This window comes from Carcharhinus amblyrhynchos, chromosome 1 (assembly GCF_965287045.1).
Source record: "Carcharhinus amblyrhynchos chromosome 1, sCarAmb.v2.hapA, whole genome shotgun sequence".
NCBI classification, from domain to species: domain Eukaryota; kingdom Metazoa; phylum Chordata; class Chondrichthyes; order Carcharhiniformes; family Carcharhinidae; genus Carcharhinus; species Carcharhinus amblyrhynchos.
In genome coordinates this window covers 65,849,179-65,863,929 of record NC_137324.1, presented here as the reverse complement: position 1 = coordinate 65,863,929, position 14,751 = coordinate 65,849,179, and the positions used below count along the sequence as shown (strand labels likewise).

General features: G+C 38.9%; 1 protein-coding gene across 7 annotated transcripts in view; it reads left to right on the top strand.

Moving 5' to 3' along the window:
- Positions 1-14,751, top strand: part of pde4d (phosphodiesterase 4D, cAMP-specific) — a 1,181,705-nt gene that overhangs the window by 1,153,670 nt on the left and 13,284 nt on the right. For all 7 annotated transcript variants that reach the window (XM_080186268.1, XM_080186277.1, XM_080186293.1 and 4 more), the window contains 4 exons: positions 1,487-1,580; positions 12,101-12,270; positions 12,647-12,745; positions 13,976-14,140. In XM_080186268.1, the coding sequence (XP_080042394.1) occupies positions 1,487-1,580; positions 12,101-12,270; positions 12,647-12,745; positions 13,976-14,140 (528 nt within the window). The remainder of the gene's footprint in view (positions 1-1,486; positions 1,581-12,100; positions 12,271-12,646; positions 12,746-13,975; positions 14,141-14,751) is intronic.

Here is a 14,751-nt window from a genome sequence, read left to right as displayed (position 1 = left end):
TCATATCCCGCTACCCATCCCCAGAACAAAGATCCTGCCAAGATGAGGCAGGTGAGCCGAGAAAATTCTTGACTCAGCACACCCACCCAAGGACTGAATATGCAGGCCATAACAATCTGACGGGGACTGAGAGGTTTGATGCTGAAAGCATGATTCCCCTCATAGGGGAATATTGAACTAAGGCACAGTTTCAAATTAAGGGATCTTCCACTTAAGATAGACATGATGTGGGAGTTTATTTCATTAGAAGGTTATTTGGAATTCTCTTCCCCATTGAACGTGGAGGCTAAGTTGGCAGATTTTTGATTCACAAGGGAATCAAGGTAAATGGATGCTTTGAAAGGAACTGCTCATTATAATGAATTGTTGCCATTCATCGTATCAATGTCAGAAGTTTTTATCCACTTCAGACCTCTTAATATTGTGTAAATAAACATTCAGATATTGAAAAAAAAACACATCAAAGAAAGAATAATTTAGTTCAAGGTAATAGTGATGTCAGGTAAACATAGCTTGCACTCCTCTCTATAAGTTATGTCAATGTTGCCTGCTAAGCTGAATGGATTAGTTGTTCTGGAATCACCTGCGCAAAGATATTTTGGCCTTGGAGGGAGTGCAGAGGAGGTTTACTAGGCTGATACCGGAGTTGAGGGGGTTAAGCTACGAGGAGAGGCTGAATAAACTAGGCTTGTACTCGTTGGAGTTTAGAAGAATGAGGGGAGATCTCATTGAGACGTATAAGATGATGAATGGGATGGATAGGATAGAGGTGGAGAGACTCTTCCCGCTCAAAAAAGACAATAGGACTAGGGGGCACAGCCTCAAGATAAAGGGGGGGCGGTTTAGAACGGAGTTGAGGAGGAACTTCTTCACTCAAAGGGTGGTGAATCTCTGGAATTCTCTGCCCGTTGAAGTGGTGGAGGCTACCTCGCTAAATATTTTTAAGACGCGGGTTGATGGGTTTTTGATAAGAGAGGGGATTAAGGGTTATGGGGAGAGGGTGGGAATGTGGAACTGAGCCACAACAGATCAGCCATGATCTTATTGAATGGCGGGGCAGGCTCGAAGGGCTAGATGGCCTACTCCTGCTCCTATTTCTTATGTTCTTATGTTCTTAGCATTCTTAATGAGGCCATCTGGAAAAACAGATATCTCCTTCTACTAATACATTTTCCACAACCCTGACTTATCCTGCACTGATGACAATTATCTGAAATAGGATGGGATGAGAATCCAGAATCACCTCCCATCTGCCATTTTTAAAAGTCTTCAACTCAGCCTAACTCCATGAAAATAATAAAAAAATTGAGTAGGTAAAGCGTACATTGAAGAAGAGTGATTATGGCCAATGCAAAGGATGTATCCAAATAATATGTACAGAACCTTTGATAGCAAGCACATTGAGTAAAATGTATTTTATTTATATCAAACACTAAATTATCACAAATTGAGATTGATTGTTTTTTCTTGTGCATTATTTTTACAGTTCAAAAGGATGCTCAATCGAGAGCTTACTCACCTCTCTGAAATGAGCCGATCTGGCAATCAGGTCTCTGAGTTCATATCCAGTACATTTTTAGGTGAGTATTGTTCTAAGCCTGGTTTATTTTTACTGCTCTTTATTTTTCGCGTGAGAACTGAGGTGAATTTGATGATGGAGTCTCATTATTAAATACGTATGACCTTTTTCAAAATGCATTTCTGAAATCATTCTTAACGCTGGCTATTTTGGCGAAGTTGTGTTTGGGGTCAGCAGGGCTAATCATTTCCATATGACCAGGGGAAGCTGTTTAAACTCGTTAAGAACTTTGTTAAGGCCAACTGAAGAGGTCCAACAGGGATTAACTGCCTGGAGATGGGCACCTAGTGGCAGGCTGGTGGTCTAGCATTCCAGGCAGGACATGAAGCCCTTCCTACCTGTTTAGGTGCAGGTACAGCTACAGATGGCCCTGTAGAGGGCTTGATGGTGACCTAGCTGCAGTATCTGTTTCTAAATTTAAGATTGAGTGAGTCAGTGAGAGGATGCTTCCATTTATAATGCCTTCTCATTTATTTACCATTCATTGCAGGCTGCTGCTCTTCTGCAGCTGGAAGATTTTTAATTGGCCCTACATCTTCAAGAGCCTGTTCACCTCCCTTAATTAAATGGAGAAGTTATCTCCATGCCAACTAAGGGGGTGTCACCACCATAATCTCGCTAGGAAACAGTCTTGACTTCTGCTTCCCTCCCACACAGGGAAAATCCAATGCATGGAGTTCACATCTACACAACAGAGTGAGCAAATTCATCATCCGCTGTTGGTGATTTTGCGGCCACTCTGTTGAAGACCCATTAGTCTGCAGCCAATTAGAAAACAGTGAATTGATGAGAACTTTACGCTGTTAGTTTTGTTGTAAAAACCTTTAAAAAAATTTTCCTTGTTGAATAAGGTATGTTATTACTGGAGTACTATGGACATCATTACAGCTGAACAACCACAATGACCCTGAAAACAAATGTTATTTTTGTGCAATTTTCTCTATTGTGAGATATAATTTAGAACTGTATGAAAGCAGAGGTTTAAGGTGAGAGGGGCTAGGTTTACGGGAGATGTGCGGGGAAAGCTTTTCACACAGAGGGTGGTGAGCGCCCAGAACGCACTGCCAGTGGAGGTGGTGGAAGCAGACACGTTAGCAACATCCAACGTTCTTGATAGGGAGGTGAACTGAGGGATAGAAAATGCATATCAGCACACGTTTGGTGGGCTGATGGGCCTGTTCCTGTGCTGTATTGTTCTTTGTTCTATAACTTAGCAAGTTCCATTTATTGCATTCGATGAAATTCATTCATTTTGTGTGTTTTGTAAACTTGTAGTTTCTGGAGATTGTAATATTTAGGGTACAGGAGATTCCATTGCTTGTAATATTGGCTCCTACCTAGTAAAAAGGGATTGGCCCTCCTGGAGTGTTGTGATATGTCACTGGGTCAGTGAACAGCACTTCAGTCAATCAGCAAGTGTTCCAGGTAAGAGACAAGGGAGGGGCTTACGGAAAGGTCCCAGTTAAGAAAGAGAGGACCAGGGAAACAGGTTCCAGTTAGAGAAGAGCCCGTGGGGATCAGACTTTAAGTGAAATAGACTCAAGAGAAGCATCTTGATGCTTCCAGGAAACTCATTCTCCTAACTGATTGATCTCTCTCTGCTAATCTTCAGAAAACTGGCCAGCATATATAAGAGACCTAAAAACTTCATGCATTGAAATTATGGGGTCAGGAGACTTAATGAATGGTAAATCTGTTAAGTGCCAGGTAATGACTAAAGTTGATTGAAAAGTTTTGATCTACAGAGTGGCAGTTTTATTTCAGAGCTACAAAATGACCCAGATTTTTGCCACTATGGAGACCCAATCCATAATGGTGAATATGACTGAAAATTGTAAGTACCATTATCGACCATGGCACTTTTATTTTTGCAAGGACAGCACTGCCGTAGTTTCACATTTCGCACATGCTCAGTTCATAGAGGCAGCTGGCCATTTATGTCATCAGCTGTCTCCACTGAAGTCAAATTTTTGTATCCCAGGAGTGTGAATCTTGAAGCATGCAGCGTATACCTGGTAAGAGTAAGCCTGACCTTTGCAGATTCATTTGCATAGCCCGGCTACCCTTTGAAGACCACTTTGGATATGGTCCCAGGGCACCTTTGGGGGAGGTCAGTTGCTCTTTGAAAGTGGTAAGTTGCCTTTTGGAATTATTGAAAGGCATGAATGTGCATAAAAAGCACATAAATTTATTAGCTGTTGAGTTGTTGGAATAGCCAAAATCAACTGTTAAAACTGTCAAAAGCATCTGTCAATGAGAGCTGTGAACGAATTTAAAAATCCTGCCCTTTAAATCTTTAATAAAAAATCTGGATTGTTTAAAAAAAAGTGACTGCTTGCTATTTCACTCTGTCAGTTCGCATAAGCATGAGAGCTTCCATTATTGGATTACTGTTGTGTGACTAATTTCATAACCATCCATTATCACATTGTCTGTCTGACTTTTCACAATTTGAGTTACAGGTGCATTTATAGGGTCTTTGATTTGGGACTATGAATTCCAATGCAAGCTTGTATATGAGATTGTGCACTTGAATGCAATATTTGTTTTAAGGCTTTATGTAAATGAAGGAATGTAAATATAGTATTTTATTTTAATGACTGAGATTTGTCCATAGTGGTTACTTGGTGAGTTACATGCTAAGTGTAAAGGGAAAGGATGGTGGGTTGGGAGAGAGTGGATTGACATGAGTTGTCATTAATTGGTACAGAGATCATAAAGAACTGTGGGAGGTGAGTATGGGGCATAGGTTGGCATGGAGGGGATGGGTGGGGGATGAGGCGACATGGATCTGACATGTGGAGTGTGTGGGGGGTGAAGGCAATGTAACCAAAACATGAACACAAATTTGGCATAAAATGGAAAATGGGCAATATATGACTAAAAAGGAGCAGAGCATTTTATTTAGTGGTCAATTAAAATGCATTCAGCAGATAATCCATAAATTCCTAATTTTATATCTGTAACAAAATAATTCACAACAATTGCGCTTTTAAAATTGAAGTCAGTATTTAGAAGTCTGACAAAATATTATTTTCAAGAAAACACTATTTATGATTCATCAATAATCTGTGTACATAGCACAAGACTATTAGAATTACTTATTGCGAGATGGGAGATTGAAAAAGCTGCACATGTCAATATCAAGCACGGCCAATACCCTGAGCTGCTATGAGATCACCCACGGCTGACTGACTGTCACATAATGAATAATTGAGAAGTTTCAACCTCAACCTAAATAATTGCATTGTAGGACCTCACCTGCAGAACATTTCTGAACAGTCAGGATTTATATTGTGAAATAAAAATCCCACTCTTCTGGAACAAAATTAATCCACTTGAAATGGATGATAAAGTTGTTGGTGTTTGAATCCAGATTAATTTGGACAAATATGAAGGATCTTTACCTTCAATAGTTAGTGTCCCAGTGACCGGAACAGTTTTACTTTGTTTCCACCAAATCTTGCTCCGTGATTGATCTGACTAAGCAAGTGTTTGATGTGAATGCCTTAGATTATTAGCACAACAGCAGAAAACACTTATGAAAGTCTTTAAGATCTGACTTCTTCTGATGCAGTTCCTCACAATTATCTCCAGAGAAACTACTTAATGACCTGATTATGTGTATTTGTCAAATGCAGGAAGAATGAATTGCCTTGCAATTAAAGTAACGAGTTACCCCAACATGAACAGTTTCAATTTGGCCACTCAGAGAAAAACATTATAATTTATTAAAAATATGTGTATAACTATCAGGAGGAAGTAGGCATAACAGACAGCATCATTTCCTAATCCCCATTATTATTCTCAAAAGTAAACAGGGAAGTGAATCTGCATTTCAAGTGTGGGTAACATTCAGACTTTGTACCACACCCAAGGATGAGAGGATGAGGTTTCAAGTTTTCCCATACAATATGTGTCACTTGTCAAAATAACCATAATCTGTTAAAATCCTTAGCCTATAGGGGCACGTAGGCAATAACCATATTATACTTGCTGTGGCATTTCATTTGTAATAAAGAAGAACGTTAATCTTACCTATTTTGTTTTCGTAAATAAATGAAAATGCCATTTTCTGTCAGCTAAGCATCAGATTGCAGACCTGTGTAAGCATGAAAGGACATACCCATTTTATAGCTTCACTAAAAGTTAGCCCTATCCACCCCTATCAATGACCGCCATCCATGTGTTCTTTTCATTGTCTGGAGAAAGCTCATGGTATTGCCTTTAAGGGCAAGAGCAGTCAACTAAAGGTTAATACAAAAACAGTGAAACAGATGGTCCCATTTCTTCATTATTTCCCGAAACTTCACATTACGAGTGGTGATTCAGTATTTGCATATTTGTTTTGGGAATCTGCTTCTGTAAGAAAGTTACGTCAATTTATTATAAGGAATATAAAAACTAGAAAAAATATTTATACTGCCGTGCTTTGTAGGTTGATATATTATTTTATGTAGATAACATTACAGAAATGACAGCAATTGCTTAACTATCAAATCTTGTCATTGAAAATATAGTATTCAGCAATTGTCTTCCATCATCCACATAAACTTTATTTAAGGTAAGTAAAAGAAAATGACTGGAGCTTGTTGTTTGAATTAGAAATGGTAGCCAGAATTCTCCAGTCTCATCACTGCCATTTGGCGCTCAGCCAAATCTCCATTCACAGCAGCGGGACCAGAAAATCCCAGCTGCAGGTGAGGTGGGAGAATTCTACCTGGTATTATGTGTTCCATTAACAAGATTGTGCCTTGCTTTTTGAAATGTGCTTCAGTCTGTTGGCCAAATTGTGCAGGAAATTGCTTGGTGGTGGGAAGAGATGGGATTATGAAAGTGGGACAACTTTTTACTCTGGATTACCTATTTTGGTCATTTGGTCTGTCAAGGAAGATTAGAATCACTTGACAATATCTTGGAATGGTTGCTATTTGTGGACAAGCATTGGATCGTGACAATTAATTTTAAAGCTAGTCAGCAATGAATGTTGAGATTGTATTTAAAGTTATAAATCGATAGGGCTAGGAAGTTATATTGAAGGAATTTTGTGTAAATAGCTGAAACTTTCCTGCCAGAAAATATGGTCCTTGTCATTAGTCATGAACTACAACATGATTTATCACTGCCCACCAGCAAGCTGTTTAGTTAGCTAGACTGCAGCCGAGGTATGTATAAATCTCTAATACAGAAATAGATTTTGTTTTATTTTTGTTATCGCCACCTTTCTACCCTACATCTAGCTGAGAGACCACATGGGGAATTCTACATCATAAAATCTGGCAGCCCACTGAAACCTCCCACAAGGAGGTCTACAGTAATTGCCTGGAGTCATTCACCCAGCAATTTGTTTTCTTCGTAGCCTAATGGAAAACAATTTGTCTGCGCTCTATTTGCCATGTCCTCTGAAAGCCTAAATAAAAATAGGAGCTTGCTACTTATTCATGGAGTAATTGATGCAGATCTCCATCCACTGGTGTTTGGCACAAACTTTAAAAATCGAGATCACTTTTAATTTTAACAAAGGTAAATTAAAGACTAAACTAACTTTAACATGGTGGCAATTTGCATCTACATTCTATTTTACATTAACAACAAATAAAATTTACATATTGAAGGATTAATGTACTAGGTCCAAGAGTTAACATGGCTGCTTGTTTATACAATTCTAGAGACTCAATTGGGTGTTAATGAATTGAAGAAACACTTTCTAAAGGCTACCTTGGAATCTGTGCCCTTAAAATATAGAGAGAATTGCAATCTCTCCAAGAGGCAAGTGAAGTCTAGGAAAATCTAATCAACTAACAATTCACTAGCATTGCTCCAAAGACTTCTGAAATTTTTTTCTCTTTTGTATTTCTTTAAATAACTTCTAATAGTGCTGTATTTCTTTATTATTTCTTGGAATGTGGGTATTGCTGGCAATTTAAGCAGCATTTGTTGTCCATCCCTAATTGTCCTTGAACTAAGTGGCTTACTAGGCCGTTTCTGAAGACAGTTAAGAGTCAACCAGATTGCTGTGAGTTTAGAGTCATATGTAGACTAGACTAGGCAGTTTATTGAAAGCGGCATCAGTTTATTGAAAGCGGTGTCATGGGTGGACAGAGTGGTGAAAAAGACGCTTAGCACACTGGCCTTCATCAGTCAGGGCACTGAGAATAGGAGTTTGGACATTATGCTGCAGTTGTATAAGTCGTGGTGAGGTGGCAGTTGGAGTATTGTGTACAGTTTTGGTCACCCTGTTATAGCGAGGACATTTTTAAATGGGAAAGACTGCAAAGAAGATTTACAATATGTTGCCATGACTAGCGGGCCTGAGTTATAGGGAGCGGCTGGCCAGGCTAGGGCTTTATTCCTTGCAACATAGGAGAATGAGGGGTGACCTTATTGAGGTCTATAAAATCACGAGGGGCATGGGTAGGATGAACAGATAGTCTTTTTCCCAGGGTAGGGGAATTGAAAACTAGAGAGCATAGGTTTAAAGTGAAAGGGGAAAGAATTAAAAGGGACCATGGGAACAACTTCTTCATGATGTGGGAATGCTGGCGTTGGACTGGCGTAAACACAGTAAAAAGTCTGACAACACCAGGTTTTAGTCCAACCGATTTATTTGATAATACTCACAAGCTTTCGAGGGGACTGCCTCTTCGTCAGGTGAATGGAGAGTTCTTCACGCAGAGGGTGTTGCATTTAAGGAATGAGCTGCTAGAGAAGGTGGTTGAGACAGCTACAATGGCAACATTTAAAAAGCATTTCGACAAGTACATAGATGGGAAAGGATTAGAGGGATATGGGCTAAAAGCAGGTAATTGGAATAAGCTAGTAGGGCACCATCGTGGGCATGGACCGTTTGGGCTGAAGGATCTGTTTCTGTGCTACATTGCTCTATGACTGTAGGCAAAGATGGCAGATTTCCTTCCCTAAATCAGGCAGATTTTGCACCAATCAGTGATAGTTATCATGGTCACCATTAATGAGACTAGTTTTTTTCAAAGTGAATTTAAATCTTGTCAGCTGCTGCCAATCCCATGTCCGCAGAACACTCGTCTAGGCCTTTAGGTTACTATTCCAGTGACATCACCATTATGCCACCATCTCCCCTGGATGTTGAATTCTAATAGCTAAATTATATCAAGCTAAATTTTAATATCATTCTAAAGATTCAAATAACAACAAGCAAATTTGTTAAGGGAAATTTGAAGTGTTACATTTTAATTATTAAAACAATTGCCCCTTCCATAGAAATCATCAACTTAAAACATGAAAAGGTTAATAAAACCAGTCAGATTTGTTGATTCCCACAACCTGCAGGAAATCCCATGGAGTTCCAAGTAATCTTAAAAAAGCACAGGCAGACATCATTTTCCACCTCAGATCACCTGACAGTCAGACTTACTCTTTGTTGTTTTGACGGGGTTAGACTTAAAGCATATGACAGATGCAATAAGCATCAAGCCTGTTGCACACAAGTCAGTGCTTAGCTATCAGATTGCTCCAGTAACAGGTCCACTCTGGACCACAGCCTGGACATTTTCAAATGTGTTTTACATGGTTGCCTGATTTGCATTTTCTCCATTTTCTGATAAGCTTCACTAAATTCTGAGAAGAACCCCAGAGATAACATGTAACAGGAAGGAGGTGATGGCCTAGTGGTATTATCGCTAGACAATTAATGCAGAAACTCAGCTAATGTTCTGTGTACCCAGCTTTGAATCCCACCACAGCAGATGGTGAAATTGGAATTCAATAAAAAATTAAGAATCTACTGATGACCATGAAACCATTGTTGGTTGTTGGAAAAACTCATTTAGTTCACTAATGTCCTTTAAGAAAGGAAATCTGCTGTCCTTACCTGATCTGGCGTACATGTGACTCCAGAGTCACAGCAATGTGGTTGACTCTCAACTGCCCTCGGGCAATTAGGGATGGGCAATAAATGCTGGCCAGCCAGTGACGCCCATGTCCCATGAATGAATAAAAAAGAAATGTTTCAAGTACAAATAATTTGTTCGGGACCAGATTAGAAACGCAAAACTTTATTATAAATTAACCAGGACCCCGACTATTCTTTTAAATTTTGCCATTAATGTGAGTATAAGGTGTTTTGCACCAGGTGTAACTGTATTGACCCTCTAGGAAGCTTTTATTACAACAAACTTTATTTAACAATATAGTTTAACAATAACAAAAAGAATTAGCATAATTTTTAGCAATTGAAATGCATGACAAGATGTAATTCTTAATGGTAGCTATTAGTTGCAATTTAAGCAGTATTCCCCATAGATATCAACTCCTTGTCAGATTCAGTTGGCAAAAATACACAGGCTTATGTGGGTTGCTAGTCTTCCAGCCTTTTAACATCTCTTGACAGAGATATAACAAGATACCTGTCTTTTTACTCTCAGGCAGTAGCCTCCAGAGAAAGACTTGCCTTCAAACAACAGAACTCCAGAAAGGGTGGTGGGGGGGGTAGGGATAGGAGAAAACACCTCTTGCCTTTTGCAAACCTCTGAAGACAGATACCTATTTTCTAGTAGGTTTCAAACTTCAATTTATAGAAAGAGAGAAACAGCTGTACTCCAATCAGCAATTGCCTGCTTGTGTCTCAGTAAGCCTAGCTCTGCTCACTCACATCACTCTTCTTGTCAAGCAGCCTAATTAAAGCTTACTCTGAAACTCCAGGGGATGACCTTAAATATAACAAAATTGCATTGACTCTGATTAAAACAAATGCCCATTGACTAGGAGCAGTTATTCTTATTCCTGCTCTGCATGTGGGCTGCCAGTTGTAGACAATCTGCACCATAATCAGAGGTGAAGTATAATACAGTCCCCTCGTGAGAAACATGACACAAGTACATTTCTTAAAGGAACAGTATCATGACAATTGAATTGGTTTGTTGTTCTTACTGTGGAAATAATAAACACAAACGCCTCTGCATCATTTAATACCCTGAAGCACTCTGCACATCATTGTATATGATTACTGAGCATTCTTCCCTACACATCATATTTCTGGGAATGAAATAAGGGAATGTTCATAGAATATTAATAACTGAGAGGGAGAGTAACAGATTTTAGATTGCATCTAAATTAGTGCAAGTTTTTGAGATCATAGCCCCCAATATTAATGGAAAATTGGGGAAAGTGTGTGAGGAACAGCTAATCGTTCATGGAAACTAGACTGAGGACACCAAGGTCCTGCTGTCCTCAACGTAGGCCTCATGACAATATTATTGGACAGTCTGGCTGGCAAGCAGAACAACTAACCAAAGGAAAAGTCTGTGGAAGTGATACTCAGTACTCAGAATACAATGTTGCAATTGGAGAAGGAAAGGAGTCAGGGAATCCAAAGACTCTACATAGTAATTGATGTGTGCTGATGTTGGGTGGTAATAAGGTCATAGGTCTGATGATTACAATTATAAGGAAACCATCCTGGATGAACTACTGTTATTAATTAATTAAAATTTGAAATTCTTGAAAACGTCTTTTTTGTTAATCTGCACAATGTCAGTTTCACAGAATGTTTCTGATGTACCAAGAAAAGACTATTTGAAGGACCATGTAGTGATAAGATGCAAGAATAGCATCAAATGCTCAACACATTTGGGCAGCATGGTAGCACAGTGGTTAACACTGCTGCTTCACAGCTCCAGGGACCTGGGTTCGATTCCCGGCTCGGGTCACTGCCTGTGTGGAGTTTGCACGTTCTCCTCGTGTCTGTGGTTTCCTCCCACAGTCCAAAGATGTGCGGGTTAGGTTGATTGACCTTGCTAAAATTGCCCCTTAGTGTACTAGGATGCTTAGGTTAGCAGGATTAGTGGGTAAAATATGTAGGGATATGGGGGTAGGGCTTAGGTGGAATTGTGGTCAGTGCAGACTCGATGGGCCGAAGGGCCTCTTTCCGCATTGTAGGATTCTATGATTTGAATGATATATTTCTGTACTCTATTTTAACACTGATACTAACTGCTTTACTTTAAATGGGCTAATGCCTGCGTTCAAATAACAGGCACTGGTATCTGCCTGTTCCTATTACCCAGAGTAATTCTAAGAAAAGAGCACCTCAAATACTGAAAATCAGACCAAAAAAAGGAAATATGCAGTGCATGTCTGAAAAAAGAGAATTGAGATAGAAACTTTTCATCAGCACAGTACTTACCCAGTGAATTTTTGTTTCAAGGGACTAGATGGGTTTGGGTTGTTGTCTGGTACGTCTTGCACATGAACCTAAATAACAGAGTTAGCTGAACTTATAATGTTGGCTATTTTCCTGCATTCTTTACTGGAATTTCTATGGCAGTGGAACTTTGTGGAAGATCAGCTGAAGCCCTGTAGAAAGGTGTTGATGGCTGTTTACGCCTTTTCTTCTGTGTTTCTGCTGATGTTGTGGCACGTATTTGGGGAAAACCCCAGAAAAGTTTGACTGCATTGTTTTCTTGATAAGACCATTGGATGGCCACAATGTGCTGGAACTTCACAGGTACAAGTGTTCTGATTTGCTACATTTTTTCTTTGCAGACAAACAGCATGAGGTTGAAATGCCATCACAAGCACAGAAAGAAGAAAAGAAAAAGAGGCCAATGTCACAAATCAGTGGGGTGAAGAAACTCATGCATAGCTCGAGCTTAACCAATTCCAGCATTACAAGATTTGGAGTCAAAACTGACCAGGAAGATCTCTTGGCAAAGGTGTGTTTATTTCAGATCCTGGATTTATAACCCTCTCTGCTTCTACTGAAGGACGATATTTGACAATGCAACACAAATCTTTTAATGGCAAAATATCTGACCAATTGGTTTACAATTACATTTTTCAATATGGTATGTTCCTGAGATCCTAAAAGAAAGAATGAATAACGCACCTTTTTCTGAAAGTGCAGTCAAGATGCTAAAGATGATTGTTCTTTTAATTAACATGACATGTTTGCTAACAATGTGCATACAAGTATTATTTTAATCTCTGAGTGGCACACTATGTTTAGTGTTAAGTTTAAAGATAATGCATTTCATTAAAGGTTTATTCTCATTTGCTGTGCTTCATGTATAATGTTTGTTCAATTGATAGGAATTAGAAGAAATTAACAAATGGGGCCTTAATGTCTTTAAAGTTGCCGAATATTCTGGAAACAGACCTTTAACAGTTGTCATGTACACAATTTTTCAGGTGAGTTTGGAGAGTACCCATGTTTAACCATTCTAAGATGTTTCATTTGGTGATAATGGCCTCGCACTTGTGTAGTGAGAGAGCCAACTACAATCTACAAATTGTTTTTCCAATGTCAAAGACACAAATAGTTATGAGAATTGAAGAAAGAAAATTTATGACCCTATTGGCGAATTCTTTACCCCAAACAACAATTGAACTGCAGTGTTTAAAATTACAGTCACTGATTAGTTACGCTCTGCATTTTTCAAGCACAGTTGGGAATGCTCAGAACCAGCTGAGGATGCCTTGACATTATAGCAAGGAATACATGGTCAATAATCACTGCCTTCACCAGATCAGCACCATTGGGAAATTCACTGCTGGTGCCTAAGCCCATGCCCTGGCCCTTTGGAAGCTACAAAATATCTGAAGATAAGTTTGTGCCTCAAAAGGCAGATGAAGCTAATTAAATAGCAATCGGTACTTAAAAGTGAGTTGAGGGTGAGAACCGAACAATGGCATCAGCATCCAGTTTTGTCCTTCAGCATGTCATATTTATTTTTAGTTTTCCTAATTCAGTGCTGACATGTATCCATCAATAACTACAAATATGTAAGCAATGGACAGTGCTGAAGATGTTTCATTGAAATGTCAAATTATATACATTTGACCTCACTGGAAAATATAAAAGCTGTGTGTGATTTGACGAATTTCAGACCTGAGCACTCTCCCTCATATCTAGCCTATATTACCCTGATATAATACCTGAACGCTAACAACCTTAAAACAAATTTCATATTTGATGCCACAATTTACTGAGGATTGCATTGGAATTGGCAGGGTGATTCTTTTGTTAGTTCTTTTATTGTAATAGAATTGGAACTTAACATTATAAAGTCTCATTTTGGTAGCAAAACTGATGAGCTGCATCCAAAAAGCTTTACACTTTCAGTCTTACATACTGACTACCAGACAGTTGTGCATGGGATTTGGAAGTGAGGGTGAGTAACCTGCTGGGTCACATGGCGTTTCTTACCAGCTGGTAATAGAGTTACCTGGGCAAGAGCTTAGGTATAAGCTTTTCCCATCTAATTGGCAGTGAATAATACATGACCCTAAAAAACCTAAGGCTAAGGGGCATGGAAGGGAATGAGAGATAATACGCAAGCAAAGAGATTTAACTCATTCTCCATAACAGATTTTGTTTGTTTTCAGTGTCTAATCTGAGCCCATTTCCATTTCTTTTAGGAACGGGACTTATTAAAAACCTTCAAGATTCCAGCAGATACTTTAATTACTTATTTGATGACTCTGGAGGACCATTATCATGCAGATGTGGCTTTTCACAATAACATTCATGCAGCAGATGTTGCTCAGTCCACTCATGTTCTATTATCAACACCTGCATTAGAGGTATGCAGTGCACTCTTAAAATATTCTCACTTTCCTAGATAAACTGACATCTGCAAGCAGAGGACTTCGCAGAGAATGAGATTTCATACTTAACAACTAAATTGTCCTTTTTTTTACCAATCAGAGGATTTATTTTGTTTGATTCATTTCTTTTTAAACTGACAATATACAGTACCCCTTTGAATTGTAGGTTCAAAGATTAACTTTCTTATGACACTCTTGTAAAGCAGGCAAAATCAGCATAGTTCCCTGTTATATGTGTGCTTGATTTTCTTTCCATGGCTACAAAAATATAATGGAAAACTAAATATAAGGTTACAGCATACAGTTTGGAAATGGAGGCCAAATAGTCAAATTAACCATAGGCTTAAACCCAAAAGTCATATTAACCATAGGCTTGAACCCAACTTCATCTGAGAATTATAATTGCTCTTAGTTCCTTGTGCAAAGTATCACCACTATATTCTATTAGATAGATAAATACATTAATTGGCATCTTCCATCTGTGAGAGATGATGGGAATGTAACCTCAAAACTTAGTGAGCTCAGATAAGATCGTATTGGTTGTAGAGGGTTGTTTTTCAAACTGGAGGCCTGTGACAAGCAGTGTG